At 39.4% G+C, this 20,183-nt stretch overlaps 4 protein-coding genes across 5 annotated transcripts; 2 read left to right on the top strand and 2 right to left on the bottom strand.

The window, feature by feature from the left end:
- Positions 1–309: 309 nt before the first annotated feature.
- Positions 310–8,937, top strand: LOC114525536. 2 transcript variants are annotated; one of them, XM_028546917.1, is made up of 4 exons: positions 310–1,001; positions 1,598–1,999; positions 2,938–3,036; positions 8,643–8,930. In XM_028546917.1, the coding sequence occupies exons 1-4, from the start codon at positions 410–412 to the stop codon at positions 8,831–8,833; spliced, it is 1,284 nt and encodes a 427-aa protein (XP_028402718.1). In that variant the 5' UTR covers positions 310–409; the 3' UTR covers positions 8,834–8,930. The 2 variants fall into 2 exon arrangements, with proteins under 2 accessions (XP_028402718.1, XP_028402719.1); XM_028546918.1 differs by lacking the exons at positions 310–1,001; positions 1,598–1,999; positions 2,938–3,036 and adding exons at positions 3,925–4,562; positions 5,893–6,294; positions 6,727–6,825 and having other exon boundaries at positions 8,643–8,937.
- Positions 7,095–8,326, bottom strand: LOC114525539 (cytosolic carboxypeptidase-like protein 5). Its single transcript, XM_028546921.1, has 4 exons — positions 8,026–8,326; positions 7,804–7,939; positions 7,365–7,549; positions 7,095–7,290 (listed from the first exon to the last, which is right to left on the bottom strand). The coding sequence occupies exons 1-4, from the start codon at positions 8,229–8,231 to the stop codon at positions 7,110–7,112; spliced, it is 708 nt and encodes a 235-aa protein (XP_028402722.1). The 5' UTR covers positions 8,232–8,326; the 3' UTR covers positions 7,095–7,109.
- Positions 8,938–9,115: 178 nt separating the features above from the next.
- On the top strand, positions 9,116–13,293 carry LOC114525537. Its single transcript, XM_028546919.1, has 3 exons — positions 9,116–9,776; positions 12,117–12,518; positions 12,950–13,293. Exons 1-3 carry the CDS (start codon positions 9,185–9,187, stop codon positions 13,234–13,236), a joined length of 1,281 nt encoding a protein of 426 aa, XP_028402720.1. The 5' UTR covers positions 9,116–9,184; the 3' UTR covers positions 13,237–13,293.
- Positions 13,294–13,301: 8 nt separating this feature from the next.
- LOC114525540 (cytosolic carboxypeptidase-like protein 5) lies at positions 13,302–18,629 on the bottom strand. The gene is made up of 13 exons (XM_028546923.1): positions 17,990–18,629; positions 17,547–17,879; positions 15,862–17,456; positions 15,592–15,727; positions 15,184–15,368; positions 14,973–15,109; positions 14,753–14,853; positions 14,597–14,659; positions 14,441–14,505; positions 14,069–14,259; positions 13,913–13,943; positions 13,680–13,770; positions 13,302–13,544 (listed from the first exon to the last, which is right to left on the bottom strand). The coding sequence occupies exons 1-13, from the start codon at positions 18,440–18,442 to the stop codon at positions 13,506–13,508; spliced, it is 3,420 nt and encodes a 1,139-aa protein (XP_028402724.1). The 5' UTR covers positions 18,443–18,629; the 3' UTR covers positions 13,302–13,505.
- Positions 18,630–20,183: the final 1,554 nt, after the last annotated feature.

Here is a 20,183-nt window from a genome sequence, read left to right on the forward strand (position 1 = left end):
AGGAAGTTTGTGAAATGGTTAAGACTGTTATGACACTCGAAACTTCTTAGATTGTATACGTTTTTACCACAGAAAATCTAGGGCTTGTTTATGTGGAGCGAGTAATCCCGGCTAGCGAGGTAAAAGGCGCATCACATCACAGGCTTAATCTAATTCGTCCTTCATTATATGCAGTTTTCACCTCTCCCAGCCGAGAGAACTTGCTCCATGTAAACAGGCCCTAACTTCAAAATGACAACCACAAGGGAGGGAGGGGGTCTCATATAATTTATCTGTATTATGCATTCTTTTCAATTGCATTTCCGTTTCTCTTCCCACCCCGCTATGAATACAGTCATATGCAAATTCTGTAAGTTACTGAAGTGCATTTTCAGTCATTGCTTTGGTATGAAAGATAGAGTCACAAAAAATGCTGTTAAAATCACGTTTCGTTTTTGTCGTTTTTGTGACTTTGCTGCTGTTAACCATCAACCTTTTGTGGACGTTTGTCGCTGAGGATAAATCGGGAGTAAATGGAGAATATTTTGTTGAGATGAAATTAGGAAATCATAATGTAAATGCAGCGCTGCAGACAATTTTAGCGGCAGTCAAAGATATAAGAAACGATGTAAATAAGCTACAAGCACAAAAACAACAAGACGATTTACCACAATGGATCGAGCGTTTCCAAGCTCCGCAGTGGACAGGGTTCAAACCATGGCGTGGAGTGCTGGTGTTTTTTGTATCTTATCGTTATGCGTATCTTAGAAAATGTCTCGAGTCCATCGCTCTGGCTTCAACAGATATCAACAATTCATCGGTATGTGTGTTTGTTCTCCATCGTACACCAAAGACCACTGCTAGAGACGTGAACCAAACGTTTGAGGTCATTCGAAACGTGACGTTCTGCAAAGTCTTCGTGTGGACAGTTAAAGAAGACACTAAAGAGAAACATTACGCTTTGAGACTCAAACGTCACTGGTGGTTTGTTCTGGAGTCTGTCTTTGACGCAACTCTCACTGGTATGTATCTCATAATTCTGCTTTAACCATCTGCACTCGCTCCAGTTTTAGTCGACAAGACTTAAATGCATGTTATGACAAAAAACAGACAGCGATTTATCTGTTGGCTCCTGATTCTTACTACTTTATAATAACTATGACCATAGACTATCCAATTAAAGCATAAATCAGCGATTATTGTCGATTTCACAAAACCTTTCAAAGCGCGGTTGTGAAGTTCGCAATTACGTTTCGACTATCGTCCATGGGTATGACGAATTTTTCCTTGTGGGATGCCAGGCTATCAACATACCCATGGACGATAGTCACACGGAATTGTCCTCATTCATAAAGCATATAAATGTATTTACGTACTTGAAATAATTAAACAAATCGCACTAAGTAAAGGCCTGGCAACTTCGCAACGAACTTTGCAACCGCGCTTTGAAAAGTCGTGTGAAATCGATTTAAAATTATGTAAAATTTCAACATGTGCTCTTGTGTGTATGAAGCATAGTAAAAGAGAAAATTGTAATCTACGTAACATTTTTTCTGTCACCCACAAACGAATCAAACACTTTTACCATTCATAACGTCTTCTCTCTTGACTTCAAAAGGGAACTCGTTTAACGGCTGGTTGCTTGGTTACAAGCACGACATCTTGTTCGTCGAAGAGGACACTGTCCTATCACCAGACTTCGTAAAGGTCATGTGGTATGCAAGCGAGGTGAAGCGACGTAATGCTGACATCATACAGTTCGCGCTTGGCGGATGGTCTGGAGAGAACATGATCAATGCACATCCAGACACGTTTATCGTGCGCCCCTCGCGAGATCTGCGTGGGATCGCGTACGGTATTAACCAATCAACGTGGTTGTACTTTAAAACCCTCGAGAAGGATTTTAAAGCCGATAAGCAAGCCGATTGGTGCATATCGATGGGCTTGGCTCTGGCAAGACACAACGATAACACAGCGTTGAGGTTTGTCGTTCCAACGTTGAGTCGTGTTTGGCATATAGGTGAGTTAACTGGACAAACTACGTAACTTTATCTTTACTGGATAGCAATCGCAGAGCTTAGGAGTTAACCTTGTCCAGTTCAGCGCATCTTCCGACTGGGTAAATTTGTGTACGCGGATAAATCGGGACTGTGATTCTACACAACTAGACAAGATGAAGTACCTACAGTCACTGAGGTTTTCACAATAATCACAGTTAATAGATAATACAAGGTTTGGAGACTAAATAAAAGTACAATACAACTCATTAACTATGTTATTGTCCAGGTTTATGCAAAAAAAATGGTTCCTTTCTTGTCACGTGTCTACAGCGGCGTAGCCAGAACGATAATTGGGGGGGGGGGGCATATTCATATATTCGTGATACGCAGGATTAATTTCTTTTCAAATCAATTGTCTGTACAGTCTGTTTACATGAATATATGAATATGGACCCCCCCAATTATCGATGCTGGCTACGCCACTGCGTGTCTATTGTATTTTAGGCAAACGTACCAATGGCATTCGTCTTGCTAAGCTCCTCAACCATGACTTAAAAGAATTTGTTAATTATTAGATTTCTATTGGTTTATCTGTGTAAAATACAAAAGACATGGGATGAGAAAGGAACAATTTTTTGCATAAATCTACCTCAACACAGTTAATGAGTTGTATTGTAGTTTTATGTGGTCTCCAAACCATGTATATTCTATTGACTGTGCTATAATTGATCAATTTTGGTGAAAACGTGACTGAACAATGTTGTGTTGCTGTACTCTACGAACGTCAGGCTTATCAAGTTGCAGCAGCTTTTGTTTAAAATGTTGAAAAGATGCTGGAACGTGTTAACAACCATGTTCTTGGGTCCAGCACAACATTGCATTATTCAGCAATGCTCTCATCTTGAAACAACAACCTTAGCTGCTTAATCAGGGACTATTTACTTTTGAATCTTCCTAGGTGTACACGGCCTGGGGCCGAGAGGTAATTTTAACGAGAAACGAGGCATATCAGCAGAACCTAACTGGGCGCATGCAAGCAGGTTACTTGAGCCAGAATATGCCCAAGTTAATCTTGGCTTTAGAGATATCCTGGGCTTTCTTTGTGAGAACAGAAACAAATTGCTTTCTCTTAAAGAAATGGTGTGTCCAAAGAGCGTACAAAGATGGAAAAGAAAGGATAGAAACAGAATAATGTGTGTGAAACAGCCATATGTTAATGATCTGTGCGACGTTTTTGTGCCAAGTTGAAATATTTCAAATAAAGCAGAATGATCTCTGAAACTAGACTTTAGTGCGTGCCTGAGATTTGAGTTTAGTAATCCAGGAAGTTTGTGTGAAATGGTTAACACTGATATGACACTCGAAACGTCTTAGATTGTATACGTTTTTACCACAGAAATCCACTTCAAAACGACAACCACAAGGGAGGGAGGGTATCTGATATCATTTATCTACAGGGTGTCCCAAAAAAAACGAAAACTATTGAAATCATTCATGGTTAAAATTTGAATGCCGTGTTAACGAATTTCAGCCCGTGGGGATTTAATGCAACTTATAAAATGCTAAATGCTTTGTGTTGCTAGAGAAAGGGGACATGTTGAAGATCATGGTCCTTGAGATGCACATTTAAATAATGTTATCCATATTTGTAAATTGTAAATATTGTTAATAAATATCATTTTTGCGAACAAGCAAATTTTACTGCATCATATGCTTGCGTAAAAATGAGTATGGTAAACATTTATACACCTGTGGGTCCCAACGGAGTGCTTAGGCATTCAAACCCTCTAACAATTGCATTGTTATGGGTGATTTCAATAGTTTTCGTTTTTTTTGGGACACCCTGTATATTATGCATTCTTTTCAATTTGGTGCATTTCCGTGATTCTTCCCACCCCGCTATGAATACAGTCATATGCAAATACTGTGAGTTACTGAAGTGCATTTCAGTCATTGCTTTGGTATGAAACTGAAAGATAGAGTCACAGGAAATGCTGTTCAAATCACGTTTCGTTTTTGTCGTTTCTGTGACTTTGCTGCTGTTAACCATCAGCTTATTGTGGACGTTTGTCGCTGAGGATAAATCGGGAGTGAATGGACAATATTTTGTTGAGATGAAATTAGGACTTCAGAATGTAAATGCAGCGCTTCAGACAATTTTAGTGGGAGTCAAAGATATAAGAAACGATATAAATAAGCTACAAGAAAAAAAAACACAAAACGATTTACCACAATGGATAGAGCGTTTCCAAGGTCCGAAGTGGACAGGGTTCAAACCATGGCGTGGAGTGCTGGTGTTTTTTGTGTCTTATCGTTATGCGTATCTTAGAAAATGTCTCGAGTCCATCGCTCTGGCTTCAACAGATATCGACAATTCATCGGTATGTGTGTTTGTTCTCCATCGTACACCAAAGACCACTGCTAGAGACGTGAACCAAACGTTTCAGGTCATTCGAAACGTGACGTTCTGCAAAGTCTTCGTGTGGACAGTTAAAGAAGACACTAAAGAGAAACATTACGCTTTGAGACTCAAACGTCACTGGTGGTTTGTTCTGGAGTCTGTCTTTAATGCAACTCTCACTGGTATGTATCTCATAATTCTGCTTTAACCATCTGCGCTCGCTCCAGTTTTAGTCGACAAAATTTAAATGCATGTTATGACAAAAAACAGACAGCGATTTATCTGTTGGCGCCTGATTCTTACTACTTTATAATACCTCTGACAAATCACATCCAATTAAAGCCCAAATCAGCGATCATTGTGAACTCACATAACTTTTAAAAGCGCGGTTGTGAAGTTCGCAAATACGTTTCGAATGTTCGAACTTCAGAACAAACTTCGAAGGTTAAGTTCATAAACAATTTGAAAATATCTTTTTGAAATATTCTTATCGTATGCAATTGTGTTGATATACAGTTATCTCTGCGGGTGGCAAAGGAGTAATCCGGCCGTGACGCGTGATCCGTACTAAAATATGTCCGTGAAACATGAAGCGAATTTAATCACAGCATTTGTATGTCATTTAAAGAAAAGAGAAGAACATTAAAATTATTTATTGGTATTTCAATACCGCTGAAACAACTACAACAGCGCTCATTTAACATCAATTGTAGTAGTGTGGAAGTTCAACAACAAAGCCTTTTTATACAGGGTGAGTAAAAAAAACTGAGCGACACCTTTGAAATTCAAATTAGCTGCAAACTCATGGCTGGAATAAGGCAATTCCTATGTACAATCAACAAAAACGATTTGATAAAACTGTTCTTTTGTATTTACAGAGCTTAGAATGCATTGTAACTCCCAATGGGAACAAACTTTATGTTTTAGGTTGATTAATATGATATACTCCGTATCCTTATGAAATATTTTAAGCAACTTCTGTCACATTACAGCCGCTATGCGATTAATTTAAATTTCGAAGGTGTCAGTTTTTTTTTTTACTCACCCTGTGTCAGTTTTTTTTTTACTCACCCTGTATAATTATTCGGTAAAGTAGAATCAATAGAACGAAACGAAGAACAATTGCGTTAACTTATCCATCATTCAAATTTTCAAAACAGCAATAGCAATAAATCAAACCACATTTAGCAAAGAGAAATATTCATTAATGTAAAGGTGTACAAACTGATAAATATTAGAATTCGCATTCTATAATATTTATCTGTTCACAAAACAGCAATATATGTGCAGTATGTTTTATTACTGGATGTGTTCTCTTGCAAGTAGGTCTGCATGCTTATAAGTCTGCTTACGACCACACTTCAGCACACTTATGACCACACTTATGACCACGGCACTTACGACCGCTCTTCACCGCAATTTCCACTACTCTTCACAGCAATTTAGACCGCTCTTCACTAGACAATCCAACACATTTACCATTCATAACGTCTTCTCTCTTGACTTCAAAAGGAAGCTCGTTTAACGGCTGGTTGCTTGGTTACAAGCACGACATCTTGTTCGTCGAAGAGGACACTGTCCTATCACCAGACTTCGTAAAGGTCATGTGGTATGCAAGCGAGGTGAAGCGACGTAATGCTGACATCATACAGTTCGCGCTTGGCGGATGGTCTGGAGAGAACATGATCAATGCACATCCAGACACGTTTATCGTACGCACCGCGCGAGATCTGCGTGGGATCGCGTACGGTATCAACCAATCAACGTGGTTGTACTTTAAAACCCTCGAGAAGGATTTTAAAGCCGATAAGCAACCCGATTGGTGCATATCGATGGGCTTGGTTCTGGGAAGACACAACGATAACAAAGGGTTCAGGTTTGTCGTTCCAACGTTGAGTCGTGTTTGGCATATAGGTGAGTTAACTGGACAAACTACTTCACTTAATCTTTACTGGATAGCAATTGCAGAGCTTACGAGTTAACCTTGTCCAGTTCAGCCCATCTTCCAAATTTGTGTACGCGAATAAGAAATCGGGAGTGTGTTTGACTGGGTTTGGTACAACACAACTAGACAAGATGAAGTATCTCCTCACTATAATAGTTTTTACTAATTGATCAACTTTGATCAACACGTGACTGAACAATGTTGTGTTGCTGTACTCTACGAACGTCAGGCTTATCAAGTTGCAGCAGCTTTTGTTTAAAATGTTGAAAAGATGCTGGAACGTGTTAACAACCATGTTCTTGGGTCCAGCACAACATTGCATTATTCAGCAATGCTTTCATCTTGAAACAACAACTTCAGCTGCTTAATCGGCGATTATTTACTCTTGAATCTTCCTATAGGTGTACACGGCCTGGGGCCTGGAGGTAATTTTAACCGGAAACGAGGCATAACAGCACAACCAAACTGGGCGCATGCAAGCAGGTTACTTGAGCCAAAACATGCCCAAGTTAATCTTGGCTTTAGAGATATCCTGGGCTTTCTTTGTGAGAACAGAAACAAACTGTTTTCTCTTAAAGAAATGGTGTGTCCAAACAGCTTAGAAAGATGGAAAAGAAACGATAGAAACAGAATAATGTGTATGAAACAGCCACATGTTAATGATCTGTGCGATTTAAAACAAGCGTGAAGATTTTTTCTAAATATAATTAAAACTCGGTAAAAATAGATTTACACATACATACACACATTTAATATGTTTTACACTCTTCTTAAAAAAAAAGAATTAACACAAGGAAGTATAATGCGTTAACAACTTACTCTGCATACAAGCAGCCCCATCTTGATTCTTAGCGATTATCGTAGCTTCACTTGTGCCAGCTTGACTTGTCAGATCAGGGTTCGTACGAACGATTTTGGTAGCTACAGTGACGCGATGTATCGGTGGACAACTTGCACTTGTAATACTGAAATAAAAACCAGAAATTAGGCGACCTTTTGTATCGAACTTCTGTACATCCTCTTCTATCCTTCACCGTACCTTGATGTCTTTGGAAGTGCCCTTGTAGTCCTCTTTATCACGCAAGACGTGTTTCTATTACTCTTTATGTACCGACCCACCCAGTTCTTCAAACCATCCAAGCAACTGTGTTCTGAAAACGGTAGTCTTGACCACGGGTTAGCATTCATCATATCCAGGGCTGAAATAGCGACAGCACGGCCGACCTATTTTGACAAATACAATCATATAGTTATCATGCTCGTGCGTAGGTCCTTAATTCACGCAGCTGTGTATCATGCGAAAAGCTCTGGATACAAGGAAGGATGATACTCGATCTTAACTGTATCTTTCTTTGGGTGCAATTTTCATTTTTTCCCTAGATCTCTCAAGTCTCTATTCAAGTTATCTAATCTGATATGAGATTTGATCTCTCAATCGATAATTATTTTATCATAATCTCATCTCCACAAGTGCTTACCTCTTCGTAAATCTCTGGCGTGTATCGTGGTGGAAAGCCGGGGGGTGGCGGTGGTGTGGCACGTCCACCGTCGCACGTGGCGGGGGGGACGGCGTTTGTACTTCGGCCACAGTTATAGTTGCATTCTAATGTGTAACTGTATTGATAATAAACAAATGTGACTTGTAACTTGGCCATGTTATTAATACAGAACCTAGCTAAAATATCCGTGATCTGACCTACCAGTGGGGTAAACCAGTCATCTTGTAAACAGCAACACGACCACTGCCTTCCTTGGACATTCCATCACGTTTATCACGACTGTACATGTTCTTTTCCGAAAAATTACACGCGGTGAAGTCGAAATGACTGGAGTTGATCGAAATCAGTTTTGGGAACAACATGCATTGTGTGTACTGTTCGTCGTCTTCGAAGTAATTTCCATACATGAAGCAGCCTCGTTTCGACGCATGACCGTGGAGATCAACGTAAAATGCCAACTTCGTTTCACAACTCGCGTAAACAGAACTGTCGTCTTCATCATTTTCAAGGCCAATTTGGTCTTGTGTCTCTATTGTGTCGTATTTGGCTTTTAGGTGAGTTAACTGGACAAACTACGTAACTTTATCTTTACTGGATAGCAATCGCAGAGCTTACGAGTTAACCTTGTCCAGTTCAGCCCATCTTCCGACTGGGCAAATTTGTGTACGCGGATAAATCCTCATCTTGAAACAACAACCTTAGCTGCTTAATCAGCGACTATTTACTTTTGAATCTTCCTAGGTGTACACGGCCTGGAGACGAGAGGTAATTTTAACGATAAACGAGGCATATCAGCAGAACCTAACTTGAGCCAAAACATGCCCAAGTTAATCTTGGCTTTAGAGATATCCTGGGCTTTCTTTGTGAGAACAGAAACAAATTGCTTTCTCTTAAAGAAATAGTGTGTCCAAAGAGCGTACAAAGATGGAAAAGAAAGGATAGAAACAGAATAATGTGTGTGAAACAGCCATATGTTAATGATCTGTGCGATGTTTTTGTGCCAATTTGAAATATTTCAAATAAAGCAGAATGATCTCTGAAACTAGACTTTAGTGCATGCCTGAGATTTGGATTTAGTAATCCAGGAAGTTTGTGAAATGGTTAACACTGATATGACACTCGAAACGTCTTAGATTGTATACGTTTTTACCACAGAAATCCACTTCAAAATGACAACCACAAGGGAGGTAGGGTATCTGATATCATTTATCTATATTATGCATTCTTTTCAATTCGGTGCATTTCTTCCGTGACTCTTCCCACCCCTCTATTAACACAGTCATATGCAAATACTGTGAGTTACTGAAGTGCATTTTCAGTCATTGCTTTGGTGTGAAACTGAAAGATAGAGTCACAGGAAATGCTGTTCAAATCACGTTTCGTTTTTGTCGGTTTTGTGACTTTGCTGCTGTTAACCATCAGCTTATTGTGGACGTTTGTCGCTGAGAAAAAATCGGGAGTAAATGGACAATATTTTGTTGAGATGAAATTAGGACTTCAGAATGTAAATGCAGCGCTGCAGACAATTTTAGTGGGAGTCAAAGATATAAGAAACGATATAAATAAGCTACAAGAAAAAAAAACACAAAACGATTTACCACAATGGATCGAGCGTTTCCAAGCTCCGAAGTGGACAGGGTTCAAACCATGGCGTGGAGTGCTGGTGTTTTTTGTATCTTATCGTTATGCGTATCTTAGAAAATGTCTCGAGTCCATCGCGCTGGCTTCAACAGATATCGACAATTCATCGGTATGTGTGTTTGTTCTCCATCGTACACCAAAGACCACTGCTAGAGACGTGAACCAAACGTTTGAGGTCATTCGAAACGTGACGTTCTGCAAAGTCTTCGTGTGGACAGTTAAAGAAGACACTGAAGAAAAAAACTACGCTTTGAGACTCAAACGTCACTGGTGGTTTGTTCTGGAGTCTGTCTTTGACGCAACTCTCACTGGTATGTATCTCATAATTCTGCATTAACCATCTGCGCTCGCTCCAGTTTTAGTCGACAAAATTTAAATGCATGTTATGACAAAAAACAGACAGCGATTTATCTGTTGGCGCCTGATTCTTACTCCTTTATAATACCTCTGACAAATCACATCGAATTAAAGCCTAAATCAGCGATCATTGTCGATCTCACATAACTTTTAAAAGCGCGGTTGTGAAGTTCGCAAATACGTTTCGAATGTTCGAACTTCAGAACAAACTGCGAAGGTTAAGTTCATAAACAATTTGAAAATATCTTTTTGAAATATTCCTATCGTATGCAATTGCGTTGATATACAGTATATCTCTGCGGGTGGCAAAGGAGTAATACGTGACGCGTGATCCGTTCTAGAATATGTCCGTGAAACATGAAGCGAATTTAATTACAGCATTTGCATGTTATTTAAAGAAAAGAGAAGAACATACCGCTGAAATAACTACAACAGCGCTAATTTAACATCAATTGTAGTAGTGTGGAAGTTCAACAACAACGCGTTTTTGTACAGGGTGAGTAAAAAAAACCTTGAGCGACACATTTGAAATTCAAATTTATAAACAATTGCATGACAAATCAGCCTGGCATTCAATTATAAATAGTGTTAATGTGTTATACGGCGATAAATACTTCTATAAGGCCATGTGTAAATAAGCTTCTGTATAGGTAGTAGGGTTAACCATAGATACGTGGTAACGTCAAAAATAGCGTGTACGTTTGACAGCAAGAAGAACTATGAAGATAATAATTTAATATGCATGCCAAAGGCATTCAAAGTTAAATAATGTATATTACTCAGATTTATTCAGTACACATGCAATGGCCCATTCTATTGTCTCCTGTTGTCGGTATTCTCGTTCGTATTTGTCTTATATCGCTCATATGTGCATAACGAACATAAAAATCTAAGCACAAGTAATTAAAATTCCTGCATATTCGTTCGTTCTCGTCCTACGGTGCAAGTTATATAATAAGACAATTCCCATGTACAATCAACAAAAACGATTTGATAAAACTGTTCTTTTGTTCTTACGGGGCTTACGGGGAACAAACCTTATGTTTTAGGTTGATTAATATGATATGCTTCGTATTGCTATGAAATATTTTAAGCAACTTCTGTCACATTACAGCCGCTGTGCGACAAATTTGAATTTCAAAGTGTCAGTTTTTTTTACTCACCCTGTATAATTATTCGGTAAAGTGAAAATCAATAGAACGAAACGAAGAACAATTGCGTCAACTTATTGATCATTCAAATTTTCGGAACAGCAATAGCAATAAATCAAACCACATTTAGCAAAGAGAAATATTCATTAATGTAAAGGTGTACAAAATAAAGATTAGAATTCGCATTCTATAATATTTGTCTGTTCACAAAACAGCAATATATGTGCAGTATGTTTTATCCCTGGATGTGTTCTCTTGCAAGTAGGTCTGCATGCTTATAAGTCTGCCCCATGCTGTACATTTCGCAATGGTTAGGCAGTCTATCAAAATTTGTTTTTAAAATTCAACGTTTCGAAGTGAACAACGCGTCTTCTCATGTGTACCTTATATCTTTTGTTTGTAAATAATGTATACATATTAGAACGCAGCTGAGAGAACTTTGTGTTAATGAATATTTCTTTACGCTAAATGTCGTTTGATTTATTGCTATTGCTGTTCCGAAAGTGTTAATGATGAATAAGTTAACGCAATCAGTGTTCTTCGTTACAACACACTACTACAATTCGTGTCTATCTGATTATGTATCGTGAAAATTTAATCGCGGATTTCCATGCAATACCAGTGTGCCATACAGTGATGCAATATGACTTGCAATATTCAATGAAGATGACGATTATCTCTTATGAAGGCGAAACCAAAATTTCACCTTCGCCGTCGAAGAAAATTGATGTCACAGTTCTTGTGTCATTCTTTTGGAAAAACAAGTTCGCAGGCTTAGCCGGATTTTGGCCAAGATCTTTACTTTGTACGATTCAGTGTTTCAAGTCCGTAAATACAGTTATATGCTTTTTGAATTCCATGTGACTATCGTCCATACAACCGCGCTTTGAAAAGTCATGTGAAATCGATGTAAAACATATGCTCTTGTGTGTATGAAGCATAGTAAAAGAGAAAATTATTGTCTACGTAACATTTTTCTTCACCGCAATTACGACTGCTCTTCACCACACTTACGACCGCTCTTGACTTACGACCGCTCTCCACCGCAATTTCCACCGCTCTTCACAGCAATTTAGACCGCTCTTCACTAGACAATCAAACACTTTTACCATTCATAACGTCTTCTCTCTTTGACTTCAAAAGGAAGCTCGTTTAACGGCTGGTTGCTTGGTTACAAGCACGACATCTTGTTCGTCGAAGAGGACACTGTCCTATCACCAGACTTCGTAAAGGTCATGTGGTATGCAAGCGAGGTGAAGCGACGTAATGCTGACATCATACAGTTCGCACTTGGCGGATGGTCTGGAGAGAACATGATCAATGCACATCCGGACACGTTTATCGTGCGCACCGCGCGAGATCTGCGTGGGATCGCGTACGGTATCAACCAATCGACGTGGTTGTACTTTAAAACCCTCGAGAAAGAGTTTAACGCCGATAAGCAACCCGATTGGTGCATGTCGATGGGCTTGGTTCTGGGAAGACACAACGATAACAAAGGGTTCAGGTTTGTCGTTCCAACGTTGAGTCGTGTTTGGCATATAGGTGAGTTAACTGGACAAACTACGCAACTTTATCTTTACTGGATAGCAATCGCAGAGCTTAGGAGTTAACCTTGTCCAGTTCAGCCCATCTTCCGACTGGGCAAATTTGTGTACGCGGATAAGAAATCGGGAGTGTGTTTGACTGGGTTTGGTACAACACAACTAGACAAGATGAAGTATCTCCTCACTATAATAGTTTTTACTAATTGATCAACACGTGACTGAACAATGTTGTGTTGCTGTACTCCACGAACGTCAGGGTTATCAAGTTGCAGCAAGCTTTTGTTTAAAATGTTGAAAAGATGCTGGAACGTGTTAACAACCATGTTCTTGGGTCCAGCACAACATTGCATTATTCAGCAATGCTCTCATCTTGAAACAACAACTTCAGCTGCTTAATCGGCGATTATTTACTCTTGAATCTTCCTATAGGTGTACACGGCCTGGGGCCGAGAGGTAATTTTAACAGGAAACGAGGGATAACAACACAACCAAACTGGGCGCATGCAAGCAGGTTACTTGAGCCAAAACATGCCCAAGTTAATCTTGGCTTTAGAGATATCCTGGGCTTTCTTTGTGAGAACAGAAACAAATTGTTTTCTCTCAATGAAATGGTGTGTCCAAACAGCGTAGAAAGATGGAAAAGAAACGATAGAAACAGAATAATGTGTATGAAACAGCCATATGTTAATGATCTGTGCGATTTAAAACAAGCGTGAAGATTTTTTTCTAAATATAATTAAAACTCAGTAAAAATAGATTTACACATACATACATTTAATATGTTTTACACTCTTCTTAAAATGTTGAGAAATAAATATAGTTTTACAGCTTATATATATTAATATTGTTCAAGTATAGATCGCTACTGAACGCTGGCAAGCAAGCTGCTACGATGCGCGCAGAAACGGCCGTAGACACACATCTTTATCGCATGTTAATATGAGATGGATTAGTCAAATATGGATGTCTATATTTGTGTCGGATATTAAACACCGACTACATCAGCAGTAATCTTTCTTAGATCCTGGTAAAATAGAAAAGAATACAGTCTAGTGTCGACAATAAATACATGCTAAAATTGAAATCGTAATCAACCACTTTGAACGACTCGTTCAAAGTAAGTTACCAATGAAATACATGTAAAAGGAAAGTTATTTACTTTTTGACCGAGCCTCTTTGACTTTCTTCTTCGTGATAATATTGGTCTTCGTAAAATTCTGTTGTTGCCGTCTCTATCTGGTAAATCAGATCTATTAAATGAAGAAGCAAAATATCCGATTATTAAAATATAATAACATGAGACCAATGAACAGACGAGCTTCGCTTGCAAAACTTCATGTATAACATCGTGCGAGGAAAATCTGTAAAATTTCAAAAGTGCAAATGGCGTACCCCAAGACGTCATTATTTGATTCGATATTATCTGAAACGACACGATATGATCTCAAAACAACACGAAATGGAACAACTTAAACACGAAATGTATAAAACGAACGCGAACGATCAAATGCGATCTCAATAAACAGAGAGCTAAATGAGTAGTCCCACCTGCATTTCTCGCGGTCATCGACATGTTTGGTAGCTTGTTTCTCCTTCGCTCAAAATTCTTGCCAACATAATTTCCATTTGCACGATCGTGAGCTTGATCTCTCAGTCGCGCAACGGCAACATTCTCGCGTAATTTCGTCGCAACATTTGATCTCTCCTTTTCGAAGCTCGTCAGCGACATGCGCTGATCTCTGGAAAACAGACGCAACTCATATTTGTGAGTCAATATATACCATGTTGATCAATGTATACATGCGCAGTCGCTTTGATACGCGTAGCGACTGGCAGACTACAATCACGCAATCGAGTGCACGAGTTCACCGTGGAGTCAATGCTATATTCAAATGTTTAAAACAAATTTTTAGTACATACGCTTTCTCAGTTCGGTCTGGTTTTGAGTGGCGTGGTTCGGCGTTTGAAAGCACTAGCAACGGTGTCTGAAATAAAATAATAAACGTTCAACTTAAACCAAGGTTTAATATGGTACATAAGTTGCTTATAGCCATATGAATCAAAATTATATTTTACCGTTTTAGCCAAGTCGAGACGCTTTCTTCCTTGGTCTTTCATCTTTGGGTTGATCTGATTCATCTGAAAATGTATGAAAGGATCTGATTGGTGCTCGAGCGAACACTGAGATTGTGATTGGTTGAAAAATACACGGTGGATACGTTATGAACATACCTGGACACTTTTCACTGGACTTCCTGTGGTAATGGAGGAATTCAGCCTTTTCTTGTCCGGTGAGTGGCGACTCAGTGATGACAACTGTTTACCAGTAACACCTTGAATTAACAGCGAAAGGTCACACCATGATGCCTTACCATACCATACTGTACCATACCATATACCATACCACATACCATATACCATATATATATACCATATACCATACCATACTTACTCTGCACACAATCTTGATTCTTGGCGATTATCGTAGCTTCACTTGTGCCAGCTTGACTTGTCAGATCAGGGTTCGTACGAACGATTTTGGTAGCTACAGTGACGCGATGTATCGGTGGACAACTTGCGCTTGTAATACTGAAATAAAAACCAGAAATTAGGCGACCTTTTGTATCGAACTTCTGTACATCCTCTTCTATCCTTCACCGTACCTTGATGTCTTTGGAAGTGCTCTTGTAGTCCTCTTTATCACGCAAGACGTGTTTCTATTGCTCTTTATGTAGCGACCAACCCAGTTCTTCAAACCATCCAAGCAACTGTGTTCTGAAAACGGTAGTCTTGACCACGGGTTAGCATTCATCATATCCAGGGCTGAAATAGCGACAGCACGGCCGACCTATTTTGACAAATACAATCATATAGTTATCATGCTCGTGCGTAGGTCCTTAATTCACGCAGCTGTGTATCATACTCGATCTTAACTGTATCTTTCTTTGGGTGCAATTTTCATTTTTTCCCTAGATCTCTCAAGTCTCTATTCAAGTTATCTAATCTGATATGAGATTTGATCTCTCAATCGATAATTATTTTATCATAATCTCATCTCCACAAGTGCTTACCTCTTCGTAAATCTCTGGCGTGTATCGTGGTGGAAAGCCGGGGGGTGGCGGTGGTGTGGCACGTCCACCGTCGCACGTGGCGGGGGGGACGGCGTTTGTACTTCGGCCACAGTTATAGTTGCATTCTAATGTGTAACTGTATTGATAATAAACAAACAAATATTGTCAATTCATAAAGACCTGATCATATATTGAGAGTGAATATGTGACTTGTAACTTGGCCATGTTGTTAATACAAAACCTAGTTAAAATATCCGTGATCTGACCTACCAGTGGGGTAAACCAGTCATCTTGTAAACAGCAACACGACCACTGCCTTCCTTGGACATCCCATCACGTTTATCACGACTGTACATGTTTTTTTCCGAGAAATTACATGCGGTGAAGTCGAAATGACTGGAGTTGATCGAAATCAGTTTTGGGAACAACATGCATTGTGTGTATTGTTCGTCGTCTTCGAAGTAATTTCCATACATGAAGCAGCCTCGTTTCGACGCATGACCGTGGAGATCAACGTAAAATGCCAACTTCGTTTCACAACTCGCGTGAACAGAACTGCCGTCTTCATCATTTTCAAGGCCAATTTGGTCTTGTGTCTCTGAGCACGGCACCGTGGTTGCGTTGATTGATTCATTGTGATTCGGTGACGAGCTGCAGTTCGTTTTGTCGGGTTTAGAGACAGGTTGACAGGTTCCTTGTTCTGAGGAATTCTGTGCGAGATTAGCACTGGAAGCTGTAGTATTTAAGGCATCACTTTTGCCTGAAAGTTGTGAACTCTGGCTTGACAAATCATCGCTACAGTCTTTGGAGCTTCCATGTGATTGTAGCACAATAACTTGATCATTCACTACGTTGTTTAATTCTGAGATCTTCGTTTGTGTTTCGTTTATTTGAGCATATCCTGAAACGGCTGAATTATTTTCGAGTTCACTTGGGGAGACTACATGGCAATGTGATGGGTGGTTTTCTCTGAATTCATCAACGCTGCAGTCGCATCTCTTGGTGGGTAAACCGCTTGGAAGCTTTGGCTTAGATGTCTCGTTGTTATGACCCTCAAAACAAGACTCAAGCAAAGATGAAGATTCGTTTGAACGCGAGTTGTTGACGGACGTTTTCTCCGAACTGCAGTCACTGATAGGGCTTTCAGTGTTGTCACAAGCGGATTCACTGCTTTCTGAGCTTTCTGTTCTCTTCATTGTATATCCATTAGCTTTGCTGTCCTCCGTGAGATCATTTGCAGAAGTTGATCCAATATTACTAGAAGAAGGTGAACTGTTGCGTGTCATCTGCAGTTTGTCATGGTTCATGTTCTGTTTATGTTCGTTTTCATCATTTTTCTCCACAATTTCTTCCACAATGATTGCAGGATCCTCTTGCTCAGTTATGCTGTCTAAGGCTCCCTCATCCATAGAATTCGGCAGCTTTCTTTGTAAGCCACCTTGAGTACTTTCAAAGGAGGAGGACCATGCAGCAGACTGTATTTCAGCACCTGATGAAGTGTTCTCATTCAACAATGTGCATGGAACTTCACAATCTAATGATTCAACCAGCTTCAATATTTGTTCATTGTTTGAAACTTTGCTGTTGTGATATGCCACCAGAGACTTGGCTGCAAAAATAGTTGGGTGAAGTTCTGGGCTTGGATCAAGGTACACGCGGTTCAGGTTAACCCCTTGCTGGTCTGTGCGGTAGTGACCTCGCTTCACGCCATCTGGGTTTAGCAGGGGAATGAGCTTGAAAACAAATCTGTCTCTCAATGCAGCTGCCCTTGGATCATCCAAACGCATTATGAAGTCAAGAAAACCTTTAAACACATAACTGGAAGGAGTTTCTCCTGGATGGACACGGCTTGTTAATATAAATACCTACAAGATAATTAATGTCAAAATTTTATGTATATGAGAATTGTAGAATATTGAACTGGAAAGAGCACACCACCATCTATGCTAGGTTACCTTTTTCCCTTTAAATTGATTTGCTCGTTTTGTCTGCAAATCTGGAAACAATCCAACCAACCTTGGCTCCAAGTTGTTGACAATTCCTTTGCATGAAGACACTGTTATCAAATCAACTCTCAGTTTGTCGATGGATTCACAAATCAGTTCTCTGTGATAGTATATAGAGTTTTTCCTATCAGTAGGTTTATGTTTAAATTTATTATCCATCGTTTGAAGATACTGTTGTGTTTCCTCGTATGAAAACGGATAGCAAAAAGCAAAGTAGCACACCATATTTTTCTGCTCAGGGAAACGAAATAGGAAGGACATCTGAAACTGGCCGTCTACCACCTGTGGCAAAACAATCAATATATACAATAGTAATTATAACCCGTCTTTACGAAAATGATATTAAACGAATTCCGTACACATAGCCTTAAATAGGTCCTCCATAAACAAACCTCATGAGACGGCCTTTCTCTGATCCGCGCCCATTTATTTCGACCTGGGACAACTTTAACGAGTGGTGTCATGCCTTGATTGTACAGCTTTCCTTGCTTGTTCATATTCATCATAGTAAATTTTACAAGTTTTCCAGACAAACATCCCTTCACTCCGAAGTAAAACCACGTCCTGTTGAGGTTTTCGTACATGGTGCCTGCACAATCCGGTGTAGTCCATAAGTTATACTCTAAATCTGGAGAATAAAGCGAGAACATCCCAAGACTGGTTGATGAATTATTTTGATCTTGCGTCGACAGTGAAACAGCTGCATTTGCAGGCTGTGTCAGATTGCTTGGTATATAATTTACATCGCTTGTCGAAATTGCGTCGCGTTTTACTCTTTCTACACGAGCTAAGTTTCCCGAATCAAAGTTGGAAAAGAACGTCAGTGGTCCAACTTTCGTTTCCATATGTGTTGTCTTGCGATAACGCTTGATCAAAGCATTTTTTCCTCTTTTCTCTTACGAAACACAATAATATTTCAAGTTAACCGTCCGCCATGTTTGTGACAGCTCGCGTTGCCATTAACAACGCAATCCTCGCTTCCTATTGGTCAATTTCAAATGCCGCTGTGTCACGCAAGGCGATACCATAGCGATACTGGATTACTGGGCCTACAAGGTACTGTCTATAATGGCTACTAGTGCTAATATATCACAGAGGAAATACTTTGTGGCTATAAATATACAATAGTATGTTAATGTTAGCCAGCGTTTATCTGATAAGAGCACCAATTAGCTGGTCTGGTTCACATCACTGTTTACACTAGCACCTAAGAAGTAAAAATGGGAGATTCATTGTATTATTTCCGACAGACAAAGCCCTTTTGCGCACCAGCGTCCTCAGGGAATGCCAGATTCTTAGGACAAGTGTAAACCAGGCTTAATTGCTAAACTGCTACCCGTTACTAAAGCCCCGTTTACACTACACTCAATTTATCAGCACGGCACGGCTAAAATTGGTACCCGTACTCAATTTTATTAGTACTCAGGCACAGAATACCTAACAGAAGTGGAACTCCTGTACTTTTTTCGTAAGTGTGTTTCGTCATGATTCGTCACTTAGCAAGTGCATTTTTTTGAGGTAGTCACCCCCCTGCCAATACTAAAAATGGGCTAATTTTAGACATTAGCAGGGGGGTGACTGCCTCAGAAAAATGCACTTGCTAAGTGACGAATCATGACGAATCACACTTACGAAAAAATAATATAGAGTTCCACTTCTGTTAGGTATTCTGTGACTCAGGCAACCAAAACAAAGGCCGAGCACAGATGAAATGGGCACGGGTACCCATTTTAGCTGTGCCGTACCAATAAATCGAGTGTAGTGTAAACGGGGCTTAAATGTTATTAAATAGGTTCACACGTTAGTATATGATAATATGAATTATGAAAGCAGAAACCGCAACTTAACATTATTTTGTTGTTTGATTTTGAACTTATTAACACCGGAAATTGTCGCGTCCAAATTTCCTCCTGTCGTTAGCCGCTAGGCTTTTACCGAGGCGTAATGATTTCATTATTGATCAGTTTGTACATCCGCTCAAAATAAAATTGAAATAATTTCATTTTCAGTTTGAACATGAAAGCGATCTGTGCCGCCGCCGAGCGATTCATAACTCCTCTGCAAATAAAATAAAACCTCTTTATGAAAATACAACTATTTTCAATTATTACGTTGATTCGTTGAGTAAATGTATGACGAAACGACCTTATTGATAGTGTATAAACACTTGGGTGCATATATAATTTGAATAACTAAAATTTCAAACTGAAGTGCACCTGAGTTGAAGAAAATTATAGCTTTGGGCCGGCTTCCGTTGATCTTTATTAATGGATTTGTCTGTGTCTATGGACAGTGTGGTCAAAAGATTCGACATCCGCAAGGTCCTCACCCTTGTCTTCATCACTTCCTAAGCAATCTACAAATGAACCGTATCTAACCGCATTTATATCATTACTTTTTTCTTTTCAATTTCCCAAGAAATTTATGAAAGCCAAAGAATTACTATTTATCCTAGTTCTTTGTTTAACGATAAATTGTGAATTAAGAAGACATTCTTTGTTTTCGAACACAACAAAGCTAGACAAATAACAAACGAAAAAAGTTCCCTAATCATACAAAGTTTAAACCTTATCTTTTTATAATTCT

The sequence above is a fragment of the Dendronephthya gigantea genome, unplaced genomic scaffold (assembly GCF_004324835.1).
Source record: "Dendronephthya gigantea isolate DGI-Jeju-01 unplaced genomic scaffold, DenGig_1.0 000034F, whole genome shotgun sequence".
NCBI lineage: Eukaryota > Metazoa > Cnidaria > Anthozoa > Malacalcyonacea > Nephtheidae > Dendronephthya > Dendronephthya gigantea.

Excerpts from the sequence above, each read along its gene's own strand:
- LOC114525536 (XM_028546917.1), top strand. The coding sequence starts at position 410 with ATGCTGTTAAAATCACGTTTCGTTTTTGTCGTTTTTGTGACTTTGCTG. Across the intron at positions 1,002-1,597 it reads CTTTGACGCAACTCTCACTG|GGAACTCGTTTAACGGCTGG; the intron begins GTATGTATCTCA and ends TGACTTCAAAAG. Across the intron at positions 2,000-2,937 it reads GAGTCGTGTTTGGCATATAG|GTGTACACGGCCTGGGGCCG; the intron begins GTGAGTTAACTG and ends GAATCTTCCTAG.
- LOC114525537 (XM_028546919.1), top strand. The coding sequence starts at position 9,185 with ATGCTGTTCAAATCACGTTTCGTTTTTGTCGGTTTTGTGACTTTGCTG. Across the intron at positions 9,777-12,116 it reads CTTTGACGCAACTCTCACTG|GAAGCTCGTTTAACGGCTGG; the intron begins GTATGTATCTCA and ends TGACTTCAAAAG. Across the intron at positions 12,519-12,949 it reads GAGTCGTGTTTGGCATATAG|GTGTACACGGCCTGGGGCCG; the intron begins GTGAGTTAACTG and ends ATCTTCCTATAG.
- LOC114525539 (XM_028546921.1), bottom strand. The coding sequence starts at position 8,231 with ATGTATGGAAATTACTTCGAAGACGACGAACAGTACACACAATGCATG. Across the intron at positions 7,940-8,025 it reads ATGACTGGTTTACCCCACTG|TTACACATTAGAATGCAACT; the intron begins GTAGGTCAGATC and ends TTATCAATACAG. Across the intron at positions 7,291-7,364 it reads GCACTTCCAAAGACATCAAG|TATTACAAGTGCAAGTTGTC; the intron begins GTACGGTGAAGG and ends TTTTTATTTCAG.
- LOC114525540 (XM_028546923.1), bottom strand. The coding sequence starts at position 18,442 with ATGGAAACGAAAGTTGGACCACTGACGTTCTTTTCCAACTTTGATTCG. Across the intron at positions 14,506-14,596 it reads GTCTCGACTTGGCTAAAACG|ACACCGTTGCTAGTGCTTTC; the intron begins GTAAAATATAAT and ends ATTTTATTTCAG. Across the intron at positions 13,771-13,912 it reads TCAAATAATGACGTCTTGGG|ATCTGATTTACCAGATAGAG; the intron begins GTACGCCATTTG and ends TTCATTTAATAG.